The sequence below is a fragment of the Neovison vison genome, chromosome 12, assembly GCF_020171115.1.
Source record: "Neovison vison isolate M4711 chromosome 12, ASM_NN_V1, whole genome shotgun sequence".
Classification (NCBI taxonomy): Eukaryota; Metazoa; Chordata; class Mammalia; order Carnivora; family Mustelidae; genus Neogale; species Neogale vison.
This window is the reverse complement of record NC_058102.1, coordinates 15,215,993-15,229,737: the sequence shown is the minus strand read 5'-3', so window position 1 is coordinate 15,229,737 and position 13,745 is coordinate 15,215,993. Positions and strand designations below refer to the sequence as shown.

The window sequence follows — 13,745 nt, the reverse complement described above, 5'->3', positions numbered from 1 at the left end:
AGTATTTGTTAAATGAAGTAATATATAATTGAGCAGGTGGTCAAATGGTGTTATTATTTATGAAGATAGGACACACAGGAAAAGTCCTTTGTTTTTGAGATAGAGATAATAGAGAAGATGATCTTTGTGGTTTTTAATTTTTTTAGAGAGGGGGTTGGGGGTGGGCCAGAGGAGGAGGGAGAGAATAAAATCTCCTCCACACCCAGCATGGGGCCTGACACAGGGCTTCAACTCACAACCCTGAGATCATGACCTGAGCCAAAAATCAAGACTCAGATACTTAACCAACTTAGCCACCTAGGTGTCCCAATGATCTCTGTTTTGAACAAGGTGAGTTTAAGGTAATATAATACACACATTTTTAAAAGATTTTTATTTAACTAGTTGACAGAGAGAGACACAGTGAGAGAGGAAACATAGGCAGGAGGAGTAAGAGCAGGAGAAGCAGGCTCCCCACTGAACAGGAAGCCTGATGTGGGATCCCAGGACCCTGGGATCATGACCTGAGCCAATGGCAGCCACTTAATGACTGAGCCACCCAGGTGACCCTATAATACATTCAAATAGACAGGGAATCTATATATAATGGATGCATATCTGGGGATCAGGAGAGAGATATAAGCTGAAAATGCTGATTTGAATTCTGAGCAAACAGATGCTAACTGACTTTCTGAAGAGGTAAGACTGCCTAGGAATTATGTAAAATGAAAAAAAGGATTATCAGAGACCTGAGGGGCATTTAAGAGCTGAACAGAAAAGAGAAGTAAAGGAAGAACACTAATAGCTTGACAGAAAACAAAAACAAAAACAAGAGGAGGGCCCTCTAACCAATGCAAGGGGAAGAAGAGGAAAGTATGGTCAAAAGTGTCAAACATGGTAAAAAGTCAAGGAATGAAAAGTTTAAAAGTATCCTTTGGATGAATACTGTCTTGGTGGAGTAGATGCAGTGGAACCCAGACTAGGAGTGGATTGAAGAAGGGTAAGTAGAAGACAAAAAAATGAAGTCAGCCAATATTAGACTGCATTAAGTTTAGCTATATAAATAAACTGAGAAACAGTTACAGGAGAAGAACATACTCAAGGGTAGGTTTTCTTCCCCTGTTGGTTTTCTTGTTCTTATAGAACTGGGACTTAAGAATGTTTAAGTGCTGACTGGAATAAACCAAAAAGAGGTTAAAGAAAGGATAAGAGAGGGGCGCCTGGGTGGCTCAGTGGGTTAAGCTGCTGCCTTCGGCTCAGGTCATGATCTCAGGGTCCTGGGATCGAGTCCCGCATCGGGCTCTCTGCTCAGCAGGGAGCCTGCTTCCCTCTCTCTCTCTCTGCCTGCCTCTCCATCTACTTGTGATTTCTCTCTGTCAAATAAATAAATAAAATCTTAAAAAAAAAAGGATAAGAGAATAAATCATCAAAATGAGAGTGACTGTGTGTGTGTGTGTGTGAGAAAAAATCATGCAGAACACCTTGAATATATACAATTTTTGTCAACTATACCCCAATAAAGCTGTTAAAAACATGAGTTTAAAATGGGGTATAGCTGAAAACACTGGTTTTGAATAAGGAAAGCAATATCTCTTCTACTGAAATCAGACTATAGAAGGAAAGAATGGGTAAGGATGTAGGTACATTTATAGATTTAGTTACTAAAAATTAAGAGAATCTACATGTGATAATGTTAACTGTGTTTTAAACACATTGAAGTTTAAATGTCAAAAATAATTTCTTCACTAAAAATTATTTCTCTGAATTACGAGTTTAAGATACACATTAGCATCAAAGTTAAATGAAGTAACTATCACATTCCTAAATGCTAGACTTAACAAAGAAAATTTTAAGAATATTTATCAAATATCTACTTGTACAGGACACTGTTAACACAGAAAGAGCTCTTTCCCCAAGTATCTGTACAGCCTTGTCACCTCCCTTTCTTTAGGTCTCTGTTCTCACACTCTGCTTTATTTCTCTTCATTATACTTACCACCACCTGACATATTCTATTTGTTTATTGCCTGTTTGTCCTCCTAGACTAGAAGGATCTCAAGGGGAAGGGCCTTCTCTTATTCACTGTTGTATCTCCAGTAACAAAATAGTGCCTGCCACAAATATGAATGAAAAATAAATTTGTGTTTGAATGAAATGGTACCTTCTCTTCAGGAAAAAGAATTGCAATCTGTTAAATGAAGGAGAAATGAATATACAAGGACTATATCAATATTTACAAATTAAAGAAACATTTACTTCTTTTTAATGGTATTTAACGGTGATATGGGAAGCAATACCAAAAAATGACGTAAGAGTTCACAAGACTATGAAATCCAGACAATATGATAAAAATTTTATTATGGAAAAGGCAGCATATGGACTGGACTTTAAAGGGGTGGGTAGATTTTTAACTGTATAATTCTTTTTTTTTAGTCTATTCAAAGAGTTGTACACCCATCACCTTCTAGAACAGTTTCATCACCTCAAAAAGAAACCCTATGCCCCTTAGCTACCACCTCCTAACTACCCAGTCAGCCCTAAGAAGCCACCAATCTACTTTATGTCTCTACATATTTGCCTATTCTAGACATTTCATAGAAATATAATAAAATCGGGCACCTGGGTGGCTCAGTGGGTTAAGCCGCTGCCTTCGGCTCAGGTCATGATCTCAGGGTCCTGGGATCGAGTCCCGCATCAGGCTCTCTGCTCAGCAGGGAGCCTGCTTCCTCCTCTCTCTCTCTCTGCCTGCCTCTTTGCCTACTTGTGATCTCTCTGCCAAATAAATAAATAAATAAAATATTAAAAAAAAAAACGAAATATAATAAAATCATTTGTGAAATTTTGAGACTGGCTTCTTCACATAGCATAATGTTTTTAAGGTTAATCCATTTTGTATCAGTACTTCATTTCTTTTTACGATTGAATATTACTCCATTGTATGGATATAACATATTTTAACCATTCATCAGTAGATGGCCATTCGGGTTGTTTCTACCCTTTGACTATTATGAATAACAATAAATTATTAAAATAAAGTCCTATTAACATTCATATATAAGTTTTTGTGTGGTATAATTTTAATAAGACATAAGTAAGGGATAGAAATGAAATTTCTTTCTTAAGTAGGCTCCACCCCAAAGTGGGGCTTGAACTCACAACCTTGAGATCAAGAGTGGCATGCTCTACCAAATGAGCCAGAACTGAAACATTTTGAATCATTCAATCCCAAATGTGACAAATTCAAGATAATATTTTCACTGATAAGGCAAAGTGAATTTTCATAAAGCTTAATTTATTCATGTCAAAGGACTGTCCTTTATTCTCCAAAAATGTCCTTTGAACTTTCTTTTTTTAAATGTTAAAGCATCCTTTTTAAATGAAATGATGGCAGTGTTGAAAGGTAATTTTGGGGGGTGCCTGGGTGGCTCATTTGGTTGGGTGTCTGACTCTTGATCTCAGCTCAGGTCTTGATCTCAGGTTTGTGAGCTCAAGCCCTGCACTGGGCTTCATGCTGGGCATGAAGCCTACTTAAAAAAAACAAAAACAAAAAACAAAAAAAGGTAGTTTTGTTAATTTATTTAGGTAAAATAAACTTCGTTAAATCTAATCCAAAAATCTAGGAAATTCTGTTGACTAAAGAAAATGGCATGAAGGTAAGAAGGTAGAAATCCACAAGATAGCCTGAATGCCAACTAAGGAGACTGTACATTATCCTATGGTCAATAAGGAAATGAATAAAGTTTTTTAAGTATAAAATAACTTCTTCTGGATGTCATCTCATACAATGAACAGCAACTGAGCTACAACTATATGAAAAGCATGGAATTCAGTGCTATAAAAACAGACTAAATAAAACTGTCCCTACCTTTTTATAACTTAGTCTTTAGTAAAAGAAAAAAGTCTCTCTATTCATTATTTACATCTTTATCCATCTTTCAGAGAGGGCAATGCTTAATAGTTAAAAATAATCTTTTAAAAAGGAAAATATGGGAATTAAAAAAAGGAAAATACGGGATTACTCCTACTGTGCTTACAAGATTTATTTCACTCATTTGACAATGTGAGTTGCTGGGTATATAAAGATAACATATAACCCCTATCCTACAGAAGCTTATAGTCTAGATTTTATAAATGTATCAAATGCTCTAGAAGAAACTGACCACAAACATGTAATTAGATATTATTCACCTAGGGTTTTCAATTTGGTAGCAAATAAAAAAAACACTTAACAGTCACATTTTAAGCATTTTATATTTGTTACCTAACCTAATCCTCTTTAACAGTTTCATGAAAAAGTTATTATTACTATATTATTTTAGGATATTTATTAATACATTAAAATATATTACATTTATCTTTTCCCAGAATCAATGTTAATGACATCAATTCTGCTGAGTGCTTTCATATATAGTTGCTGTATCATTCCTATCAGCACACAAACATTCTGTAATTTTGCCAATCTTGAAAAAAAAAATCCTCTCTTGAGTTCACATTCCAATCCAGGCCCCTCATCATTTTTCTGATCCCCTTATCAAAACTCCCTAAAAAAGCTATCTGTAGAAGTTGTCCCCCAAATTCTCTCCTCTCAGGCTCTTCGCCATTCCAGAAAGGCTCTGCCTCTGACACTACCGAAACCACTCCAGTCAAGACTATAAATGACCTCAAAATCCTAAATAAGATTCTTAATTTTTAGTCCCCATCTCACTTGACCTATCGGCAACACCTGACATAGATAAAGCAAGCTCTTGGAAATACTTTCTTTACTTGGCCTCTAAGACACCATATTCTTCTGGGTTTTCTTCTCATATTACTAGATACTCCTTCTCAATCAGCTTCTTCCACAGCTCCACAATTTCTACACGTTAGAGTATCCAAGGCTCTGTCCTTGGACCTGCTCTGTTTTCTATCTACATCCACTTCCTTATGTTCTCACAAAGTCTCATGACTCCACTAAAATTTAACAGGATAGGGATTTTTTTAAGCTATTTTTGTTAATGCTGAATGTCCTGAACCTAAAACAATGCCTGGCATGTAGTAGATGCATGACAAATATTTGTCAACGAAAGGATGAATGAATAAATGGCTTTAAATATTATCTACAGGGCGCCTGGGTGGCTCAGTGGGTTAGGCCGCTGCCTTCGGCTCAGGTCATGATCTCAGGGTCCTGGGATCGAGGCCCGCGTCCTCCCTGCTGAGCAGAGAGCCTGCTTCCTCCTCTCTCTCTGCCTGCCTCTCTGCCTGCTTGTGATCTCTTTCTGTCAAATAAATAAATAAAATCTTAAAATAAATAAATAAATAAATAAATATTATCTACAAATTGATGACTCTCCAATTTATACCTCCTATCTGGAGCTCTCTCCTGAACTCCTGATATATCCAACTGTCAAAGAGCCATCTCTACTTGGATGTATAATAAACATTTCAAACTTAATGAGTCCAAAAGAGAATCACCCTCCCATTGGCTTGGGCAAATTACTTCACTTTCTTTGCCATGTGCAGCTTTAGCCTAGTTCCCCAAACCAACAATTCTGAAATAATTCCTAATTCCTTCTCTTTCTCTAATACACATATACAATCTGCCAAGAGAGACCACATGAGAGGGGGGAGGGTCAGAGGGAGAAGCAGACTCCCTGCTGAGCAGGAAGCCTGATGATGATGCGGGACTGGATCCTAGACTCCAAGATCATGACCTGAGCCAAAGGCAGTCGTTTAACCAACTAAGCCACCCAGGAACCCAACACTATGGATTCTTCCTTCAAAATATACTCAGAATTTACTATTTCTCACTACATCCACCACTATCACTGTGGTACAAGCCACTACCATCTCTCACCTGGAAGAATGCAACATCCTCTTCTTTCTTGTCCACCTTCTCCTCCCAATCCAGAACTGTGATCAGAGATTACACAACTCCTCTGCTTATAATCCTGCAATCATTCCATCTTTGCTCTGAATAAAAGCCCAGATCTTGACAACTGCCTTATATTTATCTCTTTTCAGTCTGGCCCTGTTGTATCTCCGACCTCACCTACTACCACCACTATTTTGCTCCTTTTATATTACTTCTTTTGCTGTTTCTTCCAAAGGTTAAACTCATTTCCACTTCCCTGCCTTTTCCCTCACTGTTCCCCCAGCCTGAAATGCCTTTTCCCTAAGGTATCCGCAATCCATTACCTGTTTCATCAGTTTGTTCAACTGCTACCTTCTCTGAGTTTTCCCCAATCACCATATTTAAAACTGCAAGGAGGGGCACCTAGGTGGCTCAGTCTGTTGAGCTGCATTCAGCTCAGGTCATGATCTTGGGGTCCTGGTATGGAGCCCTAAGTTGGGCTCTCTGCACAGTGGGGAGTCTGCTTCTCTCTCTGCTCCTGCCCCAGGCTCCTGCTCGCTCACTCTCACTCTCTCAAATAAAAATCTTTATTAAAAATTAAACAAAACAAAACAAAACAAAAATTGTAAGGATAATCCCACCCCCGTTGTATTGTATTCTTTATCCCCTATCGCTGCTCTGTATTTCTCTACACCTTTTATCACCAGCAACTCCTATATATCTGACTTTCTGGAACATGTGCTGGAAAAAGCTAAGAATTTTTGTTTCATTCACTGCGCTATCTCTGGTGTTAAAAGCAGTGCCCGGTATACAGCAGTGATCAATAAGCTATCTGTTAAACAAATGCTTTCATTTCCACCAGGGGGCCTAACGATCATCTAGCCTGGGATTTCAGGAAAAGATCATAAAGCTTCTCGAAAATTTTTTTCAGTGCTCTGATCCCTAGAAGGCTTTATACTTTGCCTAGAAAGAAAAACTGTGTTTTCTCTAGTCAGCCACAAGGAGGAGTTGAGAGGAAGAGCTGAGCAAAGAGAAAACAGATGTTTCACTTGCTTTTCCTAGGCAACCCCGAGGTGGAAGAAAAGTGGATGTGGAGGCGCCGGTACTGAATGAAAGGTTTTCTGCACACTGTGAGTTACCTAGACACACACAAACGTAAACACGCAGAGCCGCGATCCTTTCGAACGCCACAAAGAGGCCAAGAAAAACCAATCCACCCACCGGGCACTGAGAACCGGGAGGGTGTTTAACTCCACCGCTAAGAATTCCCCATGAACGCAGGGGACGAGTTCCCACTAGCGCAGAGGCACGTAACTCACACACGAAGGCCGACGTGTTCCAGGCTGCCGGGACTCTCGGGCCAGAGAACTATTAAATCAATTCTGTTTCCGATTCAAGGCACCTCTAATTCTGAAAATGGCTCGAGTACCGCGGTCCCAGGTCTGAGTTCTCGGATTCGCCGACTGCAGGTCAAGTCCTGATTCATTCAGCCCCGAAATCCCCATTTCCCACGGGACTCCCGACTTACCGCCACCTGTTGATGCCCACATTGGAGGAGCCGGCGAACCAGGGGTCGAGGATGTAGACGCAGCGGATGGTGTTGGCGCCCTGAATGCACTCCTTCAGGGCGGGGTTGTCGTGAAGCCGGAGCCCCTTTCGGAACCAGTGCACGGCGTTCACCCCCATCCCGGGGGAGCGGCGGCGGCAGGCGTGTCCTCGCCCAGTTCCCCCACCGAGAAATTCAAGGAAGGAAGGGCCGGCTCATACCCGACACCTCTGCTTCCAGGGGAGCCGCCACACCCAAGGAGAAGGGAGAGGGCGGCGGACGGGGAAAAAAGGAAAAATTGAATCCGAGGAGGGGGCCGGAGGAGGAGAGGGCGCGGGACTCGCGGCTGGGAGATGAATGGAGGCTGCCGTCAGCGGAGTCCGGGTGTGACGCCCTTTAGGAGCCGGCGCCCGCAGCAACCGCCGGCACGAGGCGCATCGCTTCGAGGGCCTCGGAGCCCGAGGAGTGAGTACGTTCCACGAGCCCGGACCGCCACGACGGCCCCGACCGGCCCCGGCAGCCCCAGGAGGTTCGTCACGGAAACCTCGCCCCACCGAGGCAGCCCCGGAGGCGAAAACGGACCGCCTGAGGCGAGCCACCGAGAGGGATGAAAGGGGATCCAGACACAGTCGGCCACGCTGTCTCTCGGGCCGGGGAAGAGCAGTGAGCACGGAGGCTGTGGTCGAGGCCGCTGGACGGTTGCCGGCCGGTGACCGGTCCCGAGGCTGCCCGGGTGACTCCACTGCCACCGCCGCGTCAGCTGCCTCGGCCCCGCCCCCGGATCCTCATTGGAGCGTACGCTCCCCACGTGACCCCCGGCACCTCACGTTTCTGAAGTGTGTTTACTACAGCGTCTCTGACTGAGGAATCTGCTCGCGATGCAGTCGCTCCTAGGGGGCGGCAGCTGCTTGGTCTCAAAGCCGTCGACCCTCGCTGAGACTCTAAACTCCCTTCCTCTGCCCTTTTTCTCCGCCGACTGGTCGCCTACAAGCTCGCCCGGTGACCACAGGCCCCATGTGAGGGAAGCCTTAGCCCCGCCTCTGGAGGCCGTGAGCATCCCCTATTGGCTGAGGCTTTCTGAGACCCGGATGAGCACGGGGCAGCAGGGAGCTCGCGGGCGCGCGCTCGGCTGAGATGGCGCGCGTGCGCTCTCGCTGCGTTCCAGAGGGAAGGAGGGCGCGGCCGGCGGGCTGGAGCGCGCGGCCGGCGATATGGAGCGCGCTCTGGGATTCCTCCTGTGGCGTTACGGGAAGGCCTGGATGCAGCCGGGTGCCATCCAGTAGTCGGCGAGGGAGTTCGGCGGGGAATGAGCGCGGGATGGGTTGAAAGGAGAGAAGAAAGCTGCTCAGACTTCAAGCCCAGCCCTGTGCTTAAGTGCAGCTTTGGCTAAAGAGCCCGACTTTGGAGTGTGTGGAGCTGGCACTCCCTACCCCCCCACCCCCCCCACCCCCGCCATTCTTCCGGCCCTCATGGTGTGGCTCCCTCCGACGCGTTCTGGGGAGTAGGGATAATGGCATGGCAGGTGCCAGGCACCTGGAATTCCTTAATTCTATGTATGTATCTTCAACCTGTCAGCCGTGATTTCTCATCCTTAGTGTGGTAGAGCGACAGTGAAGCATCAGGCCAGGTCATTCCTTTCGACATGTGATGCCCTTTTATTGATTAAGCGATTACCGAATGAACCAGGCACTGCTCAAAGTGCTCGAGGCACAGGAGAGAAATAGACAAAAATCTCAGCCCCGGTGGAATTTACGATACATCTCTTAGCCTTCAAACGTGCTATTTTTTCCTTTATAAAATGTTCTTCTTTGGAATGTGCTATTCACCATAGCAACCTTTGAGCTACCTAGTATATTTCTACACATCCTTTTAGACTCAGATGAACGTGCTACCTAATTTGTGAAAATACCCCTGTCATCCAGACATAGGACGCATACCCCTCTGTCCAGGTGTGTCCAGGTGTGTCTCTGAAACATTAACATAATGTAGTGAGGATTAAATGAAAAGTACCTACTTTGATTCCTAGCGTGAAGTGTGTGTTCAGTAATAGTGTTTATTATCATAATAATGTGTCTCTGATTTCCTCTCAAGGACAGGGTGGCTGTCCAGCTTGTTTTTTTCTGAATCATCAATACCTAGTTTAGAGTCTGACGCATATGCTTTGCAATGTTCATTGAATGAATGAGTGAATGAATGAATGCTCTCTGCCACCAAGGTTAAAAGGAGGGAAGTTATGGCAATTGTTACAGGTTGAGTTGTGTCCTTCTAAAATTCATATAACCCCGAGTACCTGTGAATGTGCCCTTACTTGGAAATAAGGTCTTTGCAGATGATCGAGTTAAGATGATGTCATTAGGGTGGGCCCTAATCCAATATGACTAGTGTACTTACAAATTTAGAAATTTGGACACAGAGACAGACTCACAGACAAAGAGAACGCCATGTGAAGATTGGAATCATGCTACCATAAGCCAAGAACAATTCAAAGCTAGGAGAGTGACCTGGAACAAATCCTTCCCTAGCACCTTCAGAGGGGGCGTGACCTTCCCAACACTTTGATTTCAGATTTCCAGCCTCCAGAATGATGAGACAATAAATTCCTGTTGTTCTAAGTCACTCATTTTGTGGTACTTTGTTATAGCAGCTGTAGCAAACTAATACAACAATACTGTAAATTCAATCATCTAGTCAGCCAATATCTGGATAGTCTTCTCTAACCCTGCTTCTATGGTCATAAAAAAGGCATAGCAAAAAAAAAAAAAAAAAAAAAAAAAGGCATAGCATCCCTTCCTTGATTTCTTAAGAGCATTTAAAGTTTTATATATATGAAAACCCTTTGTTCACTATAACATATTAAATACTTGTTATTTTTATCAGTGGAGATGAGCCTTGGGTGATTACTACTCTGAAGGATCCATCCTCTATGCATAGGATGTGCACACAGAGCTGTGCCCTCACTTGGATTGCCTCGTTCTCCAGGGTCTATTATATTTTTAAAAATACAGTGTTTTGTGTTTCATTTTAGGCAGTTTTAAAGTAAGTAGATTATGCCTAAAGACATAAGAATTGTTTTCAAGCAATCAGATGAAATTAGAATGGAGAGAGAATATCGATTTGTGTAGAATGGACTTATGTTTGCCAATTGTTCATTTAATAAAGACGGATTTTTTTTTCTAACAGGCAGCTGTGTGTGGGTGTGTGTGTAACTTTCATTTACACAGAAAAGTACTGATTTATTATAAAAATGTCAGTACTGTCAACTGTGCATTCCTCAAAGACTAAGGGTTTTTATGGCACACAGGTGGTTACTTTAATGTATCTATTACAGGGAAGGAGTAAACATTTTATAACTACTGTGATTTATTGAGCCCCTACTATGTGCCACGCACGTTGGGTTATTATTAGCCCTCATAATAATCTTCTGAGGCAACTTATTATTATTATTTATTAATCTATGCCTGCTTTCCTGATGAAGACACTAAAGCTCAGAAATACAAACAACTAGTTAAACAAGATGAAAAACCAAGACTGTTTCGGAATCCAAACTCCTTGTTTATGTATATTATCCCTCATTGATATCACCACTCCCCTTCTTTTTCAGAGTGAGTATTTATGTTTAAAGGGGTAGAGCATTGTCAGAAATGTGTGAAGTTCTGGTTGGCTCCAATATCATGGGGTAGAAAGAGTATGGGATTAAGAAGAAGAGACTAGGTAATTATCTCAGCTAGCCAGGAATTAGTTGGTGATCTCAAACTAGTCACTTATGCTTTCTTAGACTGATTAATTAATCTATAAAACCAGCAGATTGGACCAGATGATTTCTAAGCTTTTTCTACTATGTAAAAATGCTAGACCTCTATGAGCACCACCTGACACAGATTCAAAAACACCTACCAAGAGTCCTGTTAGGCTTTTTAACCGCCAACAATGTTGGATCAATACCTCTTCAATTTCATGAGCACACTTGACAAAAGGGTGTAAGCCTCTAAAGTGAAGACTTGTAGTCTCTCATGACCCCATCTGGCAGAGGTGATCTGAGGAGATGTTCCCAAAACACAAATAATGAAGGAGTAGAGTATATGTTCAGCTCATTCAGTTACAACCACACCTCTCCAATGAGGTCTGAATCCCACCCTTGGAAAAGAACCCTGACACTCTTCCAAATTTGTCCTTCTTTAGGTACTCTCCCTCAGGCCTGGGGTATTCATCATGGTCCCCTCCCTGCCCCATTATCATTAATTATAAATTCCCAGTGATAATTAATAATTTTTTAATGGATTTACTGTGTGGTTTTTGTCTCCTCATTGGACACTGACTGATACAATCTGTTGACCAATGGAGTCCACACACAGATGTACCTGTGAACAGTTTTCTTGGTTGGTCTTACCCCCTTTTTGTTGCCCAAATGCATTTAGAAAGTGTAAATAGTTACAAATGTGGCAACATGATATTGTGAAATATTAGCCAACATTTCTACACCACAGATCTTTTTTTGTCCTGTGATCATTCCCATTCTGATCATTGGATGTGAGTCCCCTGTTGCCTCAGAGGGGCAGAAGTTGAGGACAAAGGTAGTCCAGTGTTTTTGTTCTAAATTCAAGAGCTTAGATAAAGATGTAAATCAGGAAGAATTTGTTGTTCCCCTCCTCTCTCCCCAACACTATACAAAAATTCTTTAAGCTGACATGGGCTATGGGTATAAGGAAAATAAAACAGATATGCACTGATCTTTCTGAAACAAGAAGATAGTATTTCACCTATCCTTGTCTAGGATTAGCTCCAGATTCCTAGATGAGCTTAGGGTGTTCAGAGAGTAGAAGACATTTATGCCAACTTCCCATTTGAGATCTGGAAGCCGACCCTCATGGAGTCCCCGTATCATTTTTCTGGGGCCCAGAACAAAAGCCTATGAAGGATGCCACTGGTCAGAGAGGGCCTGGAAAGCCCTGCCAAGCCTCCTAACTGGCTAAGAGAACAGCTAGATTTTTCTATATGTTCCTTCTTCCTCAGGGCACTGCAAAGGTTAGCTGAAATAGAAAACTATCTAAGGGGTTTTGGGAGAGGGGACAGTATTACACAAAATGTCATGAAAGGTTATAACCTGGGGAACCTGGGTGGCTCAGTCAGTTAAGCATCTGCCTTCGGCTCAGGTCCTGGGATGGAGCCAGAGTTGGGCTCCCTGCTCAGCAGGAAGTCTGCTTCTCCCTCTCCCTCTGTGTGTGATCTCTCTTTCTCCCTCTCTATCTCAAATAAATAAAATTAAAAAGAAAGAAAGAAAAGGAAAGAAAGGAAGGAAGGAAGGAAGGTTATAACCAACAACCAAATGGGGACTTGGGCATCTCAACGGATGCCATCCTAGAGAGATAGCAACACCTGAGGCCAGCACAGGATCACACATTCAGTAGATGGCAGTGTAGACAAGCGAGGAATGCCGGCCAGGTCACAGGCTTCCTTCTAAAGATGTGATGATCCTTAAACATCTGGGAACTTAAATGCTACCCTGAAGGGAAGCTGAGGAAAGGAAATGATTTTTCACAGTTGACTGAGTTGGGATGACAGGAAAATTCTAAAATGACCAAGAAATGAACCCAGTTTTCAACCAGGGTGTAGGTTGAGATATTAAGACAGAAACTAAGTTTAGCTATAGAAAATAGGACCCTTAGGAACTCTCTAGAGAACATACTCATAAATGATCAGTATTATTAACTCAAGGCAGAAGAAGAAAGAACAAGGTAGAGGAAGAAAAGTATACATGGCTGGTGTGAGACCAGCGACTGCCCCGCCTGCTTCTTACTTTCCCTGACCCAACCTCCCGGAATTCCTGGAAAGCAAAGAAGTCGCTTGGGGCTGGTCATGCCACCTGGTGGCTAGTGCAAGAAGTACAAGCAGTTCCACAAAAATCCATACAATATATCCCCCCAAAAAATCACCACTCTGCAAAGAGCTACTGTTAAGATGGGATCAGGAGGGAGACAAACCATAAGAGACTCTTAATCTCACAAAATAAACTGAGGGTTGCTGGGGGGTGAGGGGGGTAGCAGGATAGTGTGGCTGGTTTATGGACATTGAGGAGGGTATGTGCTATGGTGGATGCTGTGAAATGTGCAGGCCTGATTATTCACAGAGCTGTACCCCTGAGGCAAATAATACATCATATATTAATTTTTTTTTAAAAAAGCTACTGTTAAAACAATAAGGTTTGTGGAAAGCATTCAGTTGAGACAGACCCCTTAAAATGTATACAACTTAATAATGGCATCGTTAACAAAAAATAACCATCCTAATAAATTAGCAGTACAATTAAAAAGACAAGTTCAGGGACGCCTGGGTGGCTCAGTTGGTTGGACAACTGCCTTCGCCTCAGGTCATGATCCCGGAGTCCTGGGATCG

At 42.6% G+C, this 13,745-nt stretch overlaps 1 protein-coding gene across 1 annotated transcript in view; it reads right to left on the bottom strand.

Annotated features, from left to right (window-relative positions):
• CRY1 (cryptochrome circadian regulator 1) overlaps positions 1-8,089 on the bottom strand; it is a 97,636-nt gene extending 89,547 nt beyond the window's left edge. Inside the window, exon 1 of the mRNA XM_044227437.1 lies at positions 7,338-8,089. Coding sequence (XP_044083372.1) covers positions 7,338-7,495 — 158 coding nt within the window. The 5' untranslated portion in view covers positions 7,496-8,089. The remainder of the gene's footprint in view (positions 1-7,337) is intronic.
• Positions 8,090-13,745: the final 5,656 nt, after the last annotated feature.